The 12768-nt window shown below is 44.6% G+C and overlaps 1 protein-coding gene across 2 annotated transcripts in view; it reads right to left on the bottom strand.

Moving 5' to 3' along the window:
* Positions 1-1537: 1537 nt before the first annotated feature.
* Positions 1538-12768, bottom strand: part of NR2F1 (nuclear receptor subfamily 2 group F member 1) — a 12949-nt gene continuing 1718 nt past the window's right edge. The window contains exons 2-4 of one of the 2 annotated variants that reach the window (XM_059836459.1): positions 10201-10728; positions 4872-5059; positions 1538-4787 (exon numbers count right to left, since the gene is read on the bottom strand). In XM_059836459.1, the coding sequence (XP_059692442.1) occupies positions 4779-4787; positions 4872-5059; positions 10201-10728 (725 nt within the window). In that variant the 3' untranslated portion in view covers positions 1538-4778. Of the gene's footprint in view, positions 5060-10200; positions 10729-12768 lie in introns of both variants that reach the window. The other variant, XM_059836458.1, reaches the window with a different exon arrangement.

The following is a 12768-nucleotide window of genomic DNA, read 5'->3' as shown; positions in this document are numbered from 1 at the left end:
CATGAAACCGGAGGGAGCATGTCGACATGTGTCTGTAACAGCCGGGCACAGGCGTTCGCCGACACTCCCTGTGAATGGCTGCGCGCCGGGACACTGCTGGAGGGGGAGGCTGCAGCAAGCTCCGACATCCCTGTTGAGCCCTCTGTCCCTCTGTCCATCAGTCGGAGAGTCCATCCAGGCCAACCAGTGCCACCGTCCCTGCCAACCCTGCCTGCTCGCAGCTGGTCGCGTCTGTTGTCTGTTGAGAAGGGGACGTCTGGCTGCCACACCCCACAGGTAATGAGAAGAAACTAAACCGAACCAAAAAATCAAACAAACACACTCCCCTCAAAAACAAACAAACAAAAACCCCCCAAAAAAACAAAACAAAAACAAAACAAAAACCACAAAAACGCCAACCAACCAAGTTAAAAAAAAAAAAAATCCCCCCCCCAAAAAACCCAAAGCGAAAAAAACCGCAACAAAAAACCAGTAAAACCGGAGGTCCTATTCAGCCCTTTCTGTCAGATAAAAGACATTTCTGTCTTTGTGTAGATAACCAACCAGTCTCCTGCGAGTGAACCCACGCAGAATCCACCTTTTCTTGTATTGCTTCTGCTGACACTTGCAGTGACCCCGAGCCAGATTTTCGTGCAAGACCCTTCATTTACCTCAGCAGGAAAAAAGCCTTCTGCATGTTGATCCGTCGACTTTATTGGTGGCGATGATACCGGTCACTCGTGATGGAGTCCCATACCCACGCTCCCTCCCCAGTTCCACTTTATTTCGAAGGATACGGGTTAAGTGGGGGTTATCCTTTACCCCCACCTTTACGGCGGGCTTATCACCCTCCTCCTGCTGATGAAGGAGGTGGATGGAAGCCGAGCCACCCAAAAGGTGCCTACCGGGGGCAAGGGCGTGTCGAGAAATCCCAGGAAAGAGGAAGCCGCAGCCCGTGGCGTTCACGGACAGCGGAGGAGGTACGCACGCACACAGGCGCGCACACACAAACGACCCTCGCCTCGGCGCTGCCCCTGCCACCGCCGGCAAGCCCCCCTCCTCCTCAGCTCGGGTTCAACCTACCACTTTGCAGCATTTCCAAATATTTATTCGATTAAATGTATAGAAAAGGCTTAATTGGGCGGTGGGAGGAGGCAAGCTAGTTAGCCTAGTTAGGTGCTAAGAGGAGTGGGAAAGAGGGCTTTGTAACTGCCGTGCCCCGAGCAGGTCCCCTGCGTGGGGCTGGGTGGGAGGGTCGCTCCTCTCCCAAATTCCACCGACCCCCAGCTTCCTCCCCTCCAACCCCACCCCAGCCTTTGAAGCGCTGCCGCAGCTGTTGGTGAGCATGGAGGGGCCGCGGAGCCCGGCGCGGCAGGATGCAGGGATGCGAGGGAACTCCCTGCCGACCCCGCCTCCTGAAGAGCTTGGGGAGCCGAGGAGCCTCCGGGGACAGCGCCCAGGCCCCCGGCAACAACACGGCAGAAGAAATGTAGATGGGGCTAGTTTTAAAGCAGTATATTGTAGATTACGAGTAAGTCGGCAGAAACTTGCTGAGGGATCCCAGCCCGTCTCCACATTCACATATTATTTCTTTTTTCCCAGCAGATAGCACGCGATGACGCGATGATACAGTACTTTTAGCTGCCATATGAATGCCCGAGAAGCTGCAGCGTGACAAAGGAAAACATCCACTGATACAACCCAGGCTGGGTAGTTAACGCTTCAAAACACAATACCGTCTTATAAGCAAAGTTTAATAAGGGATTGAAACACTTCTTTCTAGGCACATACATGGAAATAAGTGCATCTCGTACACCTCCTCTACACCTGCAAGTTTCTTGGCAATCGGTGGGTTATTATTATTCATAAATATGAAAATTAATTGAAAAATATCTACGAAAAAGTTTATCTGTTTTCATCAGTGGGATAACACTGTAATGAATTTATTTACATCTCATTGGAAGAAACCAAGACTTGTTTTTCTCTTTTGATATCCCCGTTTGTTTTGTTTGTTTTTAGGTAGAGGGGGCTGATTCTTTGTTTTGTTGGTTTGGTTTTTGTTATTATTTTTTTGTGTTTGTTTGTTTGTTTTGATGGGTTTGGGTTTTTTGTGTTCTGGTTTGGTTTCTTGTCTTCTTGTTGTTGCTGTTGTTTTTCTTTTGTTTTTGTTTTTAACTGCTAATTCTTCTGGGTCCCAAATCACCCATCCCGCCATAAAGCAGTGCTGAAAATTCTTCTTTCAGCACCTCCCATGTCTGAGCATTCCCTCTCACTCCCTGTTGAGAGCTCGGAGGGACTGCTGGACTCCCTTTTTCCAGGGAAGGCCCCGGCGAAGGGGCAGGAACAAAGCTCTCACTCAGGCAGTGTCCAAATGAGTGACAAAAGGGAGGATGGATGTCTGTCTGTCTAACTCCCAAATCCCTGCTCTTGTGTGCTCAGGTCTGGAATTATCCAAGTCCTCCCATTCCCAGCACCTATGAATACAGGCCGTTTCTCCAGCCTGAATGGGGTGATACCCCCATAAAGGATCTGCCCGTAATCTTGATTATCCAACTATAACTGTCTACTGTACAGAGCTGCTCTCACCTCAGATCTGCTGCGTCTAGAATATTAAAAACCCGAAGTGAGTTGAATTGAAGAATCTTGTTAAAGAAAGAAAAAAAGGGGAAAAAAAGAAATAAAGAATGAAAAAAAAAAGGAGGGGAGAGATTGAGAGAGAGAGGGAAGGAGAAAGAGGAGAGTATGGAAAAAAAATTAAAGAGAAATTAAAGGGAAAACACTGCCCATGTCTTCACAAACTGAAAAGTCTACCTTATCTAGACTTGTTTGGAGGGCATGGGAGGTGTCTGTGTGAGGGGGACAGTGTTATTTTTAAAGATCCAGCTTTATTAATACATTAAGAAAGAGCTCCCTTGGTAGTATGTGTTCTTACAGCTCTGTCTCAGATCCTATAAAACATTAATGCACTGAAAGCTGTTACAGAGATCTGCACCACCAGCTAGAAGCCTTTACCTTCAAAGGAGCTCCATTACAAAAACGATTTTTAATTTTCTGGGGAAAAAAAGACAAGCTGAAATGAAAAGGAGTTTTTGGCACAGAGCTCAGGCCCTGGCAGTGGGTGGGCCATGGTGTGGGATGTCACAGCCTGTATTTTTTGCATGGCCATAGCACGTAAGCATACATGAAATGCACTAGCTCACCACCCAATGAGCAAGCATCCAGCTGGATTTCTATATTAATGGAGTGGGAATACCCTCCACACACAGCAACTAGATTTGGAAAAAACATCAAGAGATCTGTTCTGGCTGACAGTAAGCACAAGGCATGCACACTGGAGCACATGTTGGGGTCTGCGAGCCCTTGGAGTGGAAAAGAAGATAAAACCAAAAAAAGTCAACCCCGGCCAAGCCCCCAGAAATGGAAAGCCATCATGCCTGGGACAAGCAGGACCCATGGCTAGAGTGTGCCTCCTGCTGCACAGGTAGAGATGATGGCATGTAGTGACTTCAATCCTTGTCCACGGTGTCTGAGAGTAAAAAGCAAGGTGTGAACTCAGCAGAAAATCCAGGTGATGGGAAAAGGTGTTTCAAAAAGGGGCAGGCCAGCCTGATAGGCCCATCAGCCTTGGTAGAGAGTTTGTGGTGCAGTCTCTGTGAGGCAAGGTCACATAAGGCACCACACTGCAACTCCTGCTCCCTTTTCCTAGGCCTTGACAGTTCAGCCCTAAGCTTATACAGTCTAGTCCATTTTGGAGCATCCCGTAGTTTGCACAACTTGGTTACCCCTCCCAAGTGTTTTTTAAGTTTTCCTTTTTAGCACCAGTAAAGGAGTTAAAAATGTAAGGAAATTTTTGTTGCCATTGTTTATGGGGTTTTTTCCTTTTTTTTCCTTTTTAAATTTTTTTTGGTGAGTTGTTGGCATGTTTCAAGCAACAAGACTCATGGGTTGTGGGGTGATAAGTTGTGGGGTTTTTTGCTAAATTCTTTTATTTTTTTAAAATTCTCACTTCAATTTTAATTCTTGAAGAACAGCTTTGACAACATATATCGCACTCATTATAAGAAGCAAAGGGTTATATCAAAAATTATTAGTATAGAATCACAGGAAACCTGGTTTGGAACCAGAAAAAAATACAAAACAGATATAGATACATAGACACAGGACAATTCTTTTATAATTATTTGGAAAATGTTATTTTCCCCTAATTCTCCTTTTTTTTTTCTTTATGCACATATGATGTTTTAACTTTTACCAAAATTGAAAATAAAGACTAATATATTACAAAAGGAATAACAATGTTCATGGTAAGTGTTTGCGCATGAAAATTTTGTTGTTCTTTGCTTAGTTTTGGGCGTTTTTGTTTTTATTCTACACAAGGTTCAGTTCAGTTTCAATGCTTTTTTGTTTTGTTGGTTTACTGTACAGCGTATATCAACAACAGTCCACAATAAATCCTGGAAGATCCAGTATCCCCTTCAGGTTTGATTAATATCCCCTCAATACTCAATTTTTTTTGTCTCTTTTATTAATATTATTTATTTCTTTTTTTCCTCTGCTCCGAAAAAAAAGAAAACAAAACAAAACAAAAAAAAGGCCAAAAAAAAAGGCGAAACATCACAACCTCCACGGACGACAAGTCCGTCCTTCTCCCCTCCACGGCCACATCTCTGCTCCCACTCGCCCTTTCTTTTGTTCAGTGTCCACCTCCAGGGCCCCCCCCGCACCCCGACTGCCCCTCGGTGCGAGCGTTCCCCGCTCCGCCTCTCCGCCGCTTCTCTGCCGGGGATGCGGGATGGGCTCTAGGAGCACTGGATGGACATGTAAGGCCAGTTGAAGCTGCTCCCCGACAGTAGCATATCCCTGATGAGGGTTTCGATGGGGGTTTTACCTACCAAGCGGACGAAGAAGAGCTGCTCGATGACGGAGGAGGAGACGGTGCGCAGGGAGGGCAGCCGCAACAGCAGCTTCCCGAAGCGGCTCGGCTGGTTGGGGTACTGGCTCCGCACGTACTCCTCTAGCGCGCACTGCGATTTCTCCTGGAGGCTCTCGATGTGCGCAGCATCCGATAGGCCGCAGGCGTCTGCCCACCGCACCGCACCCGCGGAGGCAGCCGCAGAACGGCGGCAGGCGGAAGGAGAGCGGAGGAAGGAGGTGGAGGAGCAGGAGGAGGAAGCGGGGGGGAGATGGTTAGTGGCTGGGAACCACACAGGGAAACTCCGCGAGGATGGGGGCAGCACAAAGGCGCACCCCCCCATACCATCCCACCACATCCCATCCTGTCTCATGCCATCCCATCCCATCCCATCCCATCTCATCCCATCCCATCCCATCCTCTTCCATCCCATTCCATCCCATCCCACCCCACGCCACCCCATCCCATCCCCCGCACCACTGCCAAATAAATAACGCGACCTCGCTGTGCCTTGTCGCCACCGTGGGTATTTTCACCGAGGATGCGGTGGGCTGCCAACACCCGGCTCGTCCCAATCACACACACACACAAAACCCCACACTTCCTTTTCACATCCCCCCCACCGACACTCCGCACTGTGGAGCGTGGTTTCTGCTCCAGGGAGCCCATCACTCCAGGTAGAAACCTGGACCAGCCCCCTTAAATAACGCCGAGAGGAAGACAAATAAGGTATTGGGGAAAATAATGATAATAATAATAATAACAATAATAATAATAATAATAATAATAACAACAATAACAATAACAATAACCATAATAATAACCATAATAATAAGCAGAATTGCACAAAAGCAGAGTGAGACACAAGGAGTTTGTTACATGGCTGCACATCACAGAGAGGCAGCGACTGGGTCCTGCAGCCACTGGCAGGGAGCCGGCTGGGGGATGCCGTAGGGCAGGGGAGTCTCCTCTGCTCCTGCCTCGCTGCCAGGGATCGCAAATTTGCGACGTCTTTGCGGGCTGTGTGATAAATCTGGCAGCAAAGGGCTAGGTTAGTCCCAGCTTGTGCTCAGCAGGCGTCTGTAGCTCTCAGACACAAGGCTGGGGAGAGCTGCAGCAGCTAAGCCTTGCCTAAATGAAACCAGAGAGACTCCTTCCTTATAGGTCCTTCTGGCACCCAAACTATCAGAAACATACACCTTGCACTTGCAGAACTACATGACCTGAGCAAACATGCACTAATCTGAGAGCAGAAGCCCTTTACATCCGCATATTGTATTATACACGTTATTCTGTTTATGTAGCTGCAAGCAGAGAGGTATGGATGCGTCTCTGCATTTTCACACATATAGAGACACTTACAGGCACATATCCTATCTCAGAGAGCACATAACCCAAACCAGAGGATAATTGTGCACCAGCTGCTTGTAGAAGGACTTGCTCAGGAAATTACAGTCATGGAAAAGTGGTGGGTATGCCCAGATGGTTGAAACCATCCACATGGTTTCGAAGATTCAGAATAGATACTAAAAACTAAAAACACCAAACCAAAACAATAACCGAAAAACCTAACCAAAAAATCCAAGTAAAAAAAAAAAAACAAAAATGCCTCCAGCCACGAAGATCAGAGCAAGGCAGTCAGCTAGCAGTGCAGGTTAACAGATCAAAGCCAGATTTTACTAATGTATGGATCCATATATGAATTTGTTAATGGCCCCCAAAAAGACATTATAAAAATGTGGATGAAGAGTTGTGACCCTGGAAAGACACAACAAATCAACCAAGTATTCAAAGCTGAAAGTAAAATAAAATAAAATAAAATAAAATAAAATAAAATAAAATAAAATAAAATAAAATAAAATAAAATAAAATAAAATAAAATAAAATAAAATAAAATAAAATAAAATAAAATAAAATAAAATAAAATAAAATAAAATAAAATCTGTTGCACAGGCATTTTTGAACCTTAAGTCTTTCCTTACCAAGAACTGGCTTTACAAAGATTTCTGAACACCTTCATCTACAATGCTATGGCCTCAAGCAAAAATACAAATAAAACAAGCCATAATTTAGGAACTTCCGAGAAGGAGAACCTTTGACCTGAGCTACGGACTTGGCATCCCTCAGACACACAATTATCTGAGCCAGGCTGCTCTGCTAATCCATACTTTACCTTTAATGCAATGATATTTTGCAACATCTAAAGCACCAGGTTGCAACATATATATCTATCAAAAGCTGGGGCCTGTTCTTGTTTGCAATACATATCAAAACCACAGACCTGTTCATATGTTGATTGCCACAAATCAGATTCCATATTTACATATATCTTGCTATTTTACATGCATTATCTGCCCATTATGCATTAGGATCCTATTCAACTTCCAAACAATGCAATATGAAAGAGTCTTACTGACACCCTGGCAGAGCTTTTTTCTTTATGTCCCATATGTCATACCCTTAAGGTTAGTAAAATATTTATCAGACATTTACAATAAGTGCACCTAGAACTGCAGGTCACTGGACAATGTGAATGGGGAACTTGCTCTCTAAAAAGGCATCAGCCTGATGCGTGTTTGAAAAATTGCCACGGGTTTTGCCTTAGACCTCCAAAAACTCAGAATTTTCTCATGCTGATAGTATCTGTTTGGCTTAAAATATTTTAAATGGTCTGGCATATGCCTTCACTTCGGTTTTATTTCACAGCCTAAAATGGTGGTAGGAAGGCTCAATTCTCCCTTCAGAATGAGATTAAAAATAGTAATAATTAAGGGATCCACCACTCGATTAGATTATGCAGCCCAGAGAAGTGAAATCCATGGGAAAAATAATGCAGCCCATGTTTACTGAAGGTAAATTATTATTCCATCTCAGAAAGTGGGCTAATGCGAAAATCCTGTGTGTGCCTTGCTTTTTTATATGGCAGTGTGTCAAAAAGGGAAAGCTCTATATTTCTTCTTGCAGTCTATGGAAAAGAAATGATGTAAATAAATAACCATTACTGTTCAACTCACTCCAGCCTTCCTCTCTGTAGTGGCGGCAATGTATTTCATGTTACATGTTAAGAAGAGTTTAGTGTTCAGAAAATATAGACGTAATCAGCTGGCCTCTAACTAGAAATCAAAAGTTCTTATTGCACTGCAAATAGATTTATTTGATTTATGTTATCTGTCTCTCTCTGTTCCCAGAAGCATTTATTTATGACGATGAAAAGGTAGATGCAGGAATTAATAACGCTAAATTTTGGCAGTGGGGAGAAGGAGTGAGGGCAAGGAGGAGGATATGCAAGAGAAGGGTAAAGGAGGAAAGAAAGGAGCTGGTTTTGGGTTACTACACTGCTTTTGGATGGTGTCCAGAATTTTACAGAAAAAATACTTGCTCTCTGGATCCCAAATGTAGAAACCACAACAGGAAAAATCCATGCCAGTTTTAGATACTTAGTCCTTAGTAATGGACTTTGGACAATATGCCTAAAAATGTCTTTTCTGTCGCTTAGATTTTGTTTAAAAGTTGGATGACTTTGAGAAAGGCTTCTTGTTAATTCCCCTCTGAATATGCAATGAAAACAAGTTTAGTGAAAAGTGGAAATGTGTGGATGGGGTAAGGAATAGTAGATCACTCCTGACAGCAGTATTTCCATTTTCTAAAATGCCCTGTGTGATCCTGCTCTGAAATAATATTTTGTTCCCTTCCTTCATTATCGACTCTGCTGTGGGAAGGGGCTTCTCCCCTCACAAATATTATTACATTTGGTTTTATTATATGTAAACGAAGGGCTTCTCTAAAGCCACTTACCCTTTTTCTAGCCAAGGTCAATTGTTTCAGAAGTAAAGGGGAAAGATTGGAGGGAATAGGGAGAGAAGAAAAAGAAGAAAAAATAAAATATTGCCTCAGCCATGTTCTTATCAGTGGCAACTTCCTTCATAGGGCCTTTGACATGTGGAAGGGCTGAGGCACAGGCCAGGCATTTTCCCAGCTCTGCTTGGGAAGAATCTCTCAAAGTTGGGTCTGGGGGAAAAAAAAAAGATTCTCCTTGACTATCTGTGTGTATTGATGAGCTTCCTGAAACGAATGGGAAAGGAAAGTCTGGGAGTCTGCAGACAGGCTGTGGAGTTAAATCACCCTGATAAATGCAGGCAGGTCTCTTTGTCACTCTTGAAAAACATGTTTCCATCAAGAAGACTTATTATGATAAAATACATTAAAATGTCGAGTTGGCTATTCAGTAAATCTTCCATTTGTTTTAAGATTTGCACATTATCCTTTGCAAAGAAATATTCTCTCCAATGCTGCAAGACTGCATTTGCACTGGAAGTAAAAGGGGGCAGTCACAGTACATGTGTCTGACCACCCTGCATACAAATTAGATACTCCTGTCTAAATAAATTATCTGATGTTCAAATCGATATTAATACTACATTTGCTACAGTATAATATAGTGCAAATTTAGGAGACATTTTAATACAATGTAAATACTATCTTTCGTGCTTGAAAGGCAGCAAATATTGATGGATTATAAACTGCTCAGTGTTAAACAAGGCCTTTGAACGATTTGCCATCTTTGTTCAGGAATGCTTTTAATTTTGCCTTGGCCTGGTTTTAAGTCACATTTATCAGAACTGTCTGGTTATTGCTAATCGGGAAAGGAGGGAAAGAGGGGACAAGCTTGTACAAGAGAGGAGCTAAGGGATGGGGAGAGGGGATATAAAAATAAAAAAAACCCCAAAAAACAAACAAACAAACAAAAAAAAAAAACAAGCAGGAAAGGTGGCAATTAGTCATATAGTGATGATAATTAGAATAATTTAAAAACTACACTGCCCAGACTCTTATCTTGCCTTGTTTCCATTTCCTATATTTCCTTCACATAGTTCCCCTTTGATGTTTATAAATTCTCCCTTGCAGGTTACAATAATAGTATACGTATTATATTCTTATAGGTTATGACCAGAGCACTTCAAAGGCAATGCTAATACAACTTTCCTGCTAGTTAATTCAAACCATCTATCACAGGGAAAAATTGTTAACATGCATGTTTCCACCGCCTACACTTAATTTGATCTTGGTTTTTAGTATTATTTTTTTGGAGGGGCTGTGTGTTAAAGAGCCAGTATCAGTGGCAATGAGGATGATCCCTGGATCGGAGTGTATCCCCATCAGGTGCAATGCTTCCTCGACCTATAGCCTCTTTCTTTTAAAAATAATTCTATTTAAATTTTTTTCCTTATTTTCCTGCATGTGGTTTGGGGATTTTTTTGCCTTTTTTTTTTTTTTTCCAGACATCTCACATCCCCAACCCGTCCCCTCACCTGAGGTGAAGAGGACGATGGCTTTCAGGCAGCTGTATTCAGCCGAATCGACATGCAGCGCCTTCAGCTTCTCCACCTGTTCCTGGAAGATGCGGATGTGGTCCATGAAGGCGACAACACGGTCTGCCGACATGGGGGAGGCGTGGAGGCCGGCGGCGGCCAGGAGCGGGGCCACATGGAGGGGCATGGAGCACTGGGCAGCATTGAGGACGAAGAGCTCGCTCCAGGTGAGCCGCAGCAAGGCCACCTGGTCGGTGATCTGCAGGTCGGGGAAGAAGGGAATATTGCGGGCCCACTCGACGGCGCTGAAGAGCAGACGCGCGGCCAGCTCGCAGATGTTCTCGATGCCCATGATGTTGTTGGGCTGCATGCACTGGCTGCCGTAGCGGGAGGTGGGGTAGGGCTCGGCCCGCAGCAGGAGGGAGATGTATCCCGAGAGATAGCAGTGCCCGTTCAGAGGGTCGCCGTTGGTCAGGGCGTACTGGCCGGGGTTGGGTTGGGTGGGCGGCATTCTTCCTCGCTGAACCGCTGACAAAAAGAAGGAGAAAAGGAGAGGAAATGTGCATCCAGGAGGCTCTCAGGCATCGCCCCGGTGGCGCTGCCAACCAGCCGGAGACAATGCCGGGCTTCTTCCCCTCCCCGCCACAGCCTCGCCCCCGGCACACGCACAGGCACGGACAGACAGAGGCATGCGAAGTCGGGCAGCTGCCGCCGACCTGCACTGAGCCCCCCACCCTGCCCCTGCATCGGCCCCGGCCCCGACCCCTGCTCAGGCAGCCTCAGCCCAGCGGCAGCCAAGCGCGTTCCACTCCCCCCACCCCCGACCACAATGCAGACAGGCTTCACAAAATAAACAGATTAAAAAGAAAGGGGAAAAAAAAAAAAAGCCAAGGCAAACAAGACAAATCCGCACACAACCCCCTCTTCCCCCCTCCCCTCTCGTAACAAAAGAAAGCCCCGCACGTAAAAAAAAAAAAAAAAAAAAAAAAAAAAAGAGAGAGAGAGAGAGAGAAAATCAAAGAAGTCCTCCGGGTGGTAAGAAAGTAGAGTTAAAAATCACAGCCAACTGTAAAAAATATAGCCAAGCTCTGTTGTGAATCCCAGCCTATTGCCCTGGTACTACTGAAATTTACAAGTAAACTGATGTATAGCTCTTTAGAATAAAATATTAAATTAAATAATTCATAAAACCAAATGCACCCATATTCTTCAAAAATACCTCGTCGTTACCCTTCAAGCTGGAACAGGTCGCAGCATTCCAGCTCCCCACTGCTAACTTTATTACACAGAACCAGCTTTCCATCGAGTCCCCCCCTCCCCCGCCCAGCAAAGTTTTCCCTGCTAAAAGGAAGAGAAAGGTTAAATATTATCAAGGGAAAGGGAAAAATAAAATAAAATGTCCGAACTTACAATAGCCAAACATTCGTGGAAAAAAAAGGGGACGGTGTAATTAATATCTTTGGTGAGCTGTTGCCACTGCAAAAGCCTGCAGTCAGCAGGCACAGTGAATGCACAAGCTTGCAACTGCAAAAACACTGGATCCATTAACCATCTCCACACAGAGCGTAAGCATGCCTCGAGTCCCGAAAGCTGACCAAAGTTGGGGTTTTTTTTGGTTGCTTTTTTTTTTTTTTTTTTTTTTTTTTTTTTAGTGTGTGTGCATGTGTTTTACTCCATCAGAGCCAGCGTTTGCAGCCGCTTGCCATGTAAACAAATGTAACTTAAGGGGAAGATACGGCTACTCAGGCTTGTACCCTGCACACACAGACACCCCGCACAACTGCACACGCTTGCTGGCACACACCCGCACATGCAATCACTCATGTTTCCGGAGTGCCACATTTTTCTCAACTTTCTCTTTTCTTCCCCAACGAGCCCTCCTCGCCACCCGGGCCGGACCTCTGTTCTGCTGCCCTCCAGCCTACTTCTCCCTCTTCAATCTACTTGCAAACTTGGCAGGTATTTTTCATTTAACTGCGTGCACAATTCTCACTTTTCTGTTTGTTTTTTCTCCTCTTTCCTTTTTTTTAAAATTTGCTTGCCTCCCCTCTCCCAGGTACCTACCAACAGCCCCTGCAGCTATCAATAAAGCCATCATATTTGCGAGCTCTTTCAGATCTGGAGCAGCCTAATTCAATTCCTTTTCTTGTGGCATATAAAATACAGTTTTAAAATCCCTGCTCCGCAGAATCAACTATTTCGCTGATGTGACGTCTTTAGACCATCTTTAACGACAGTCACAGGATAAATTTTAAACCGAGAGAACATGTTTCAAGGAGAAAAGAGGGCAGGAGACCCCCCATACACGAGAATGAATCTGAACGCAAGGAAAACCACAGACTTTTGGAAAAGAGGAGAAAAAAAAAAAAGCAAAGCATTTGGAAATAGTGGGGACCCCGTGCCAGATGCAGGCTGCTGATGCTGCTAAAATGAGAAGAACCAGTAAAGACGCTATAAATCAAGATTTGTATGAAGACTTTAAGGAGAGGGTGGAGTTTGATGAAGAAATAAAATGAGTAGCGCACTAAAAAAAAAAAAGAAAGAAAGAAAGAAAGAAAGAAAGAAAGA

Source organism: Haemorhous mexicanus, chromosome Z (assembly GCF_027477595.1).
Source record: "Haemorhous mexicanus isolate bHaeMex1 chromosome Z, bHaeMex1.pri, whole genome shotgun sequence".
Lineage (NCBI taxonomy): Eukaryota > Metazoa > Chordata > Aves > Passeriformes > Fringillidae > Haemorhous > Haemorhous mexicanus.
This window is presented reverse-complemented; position numbering and strand designations above follow the sequence as displayed.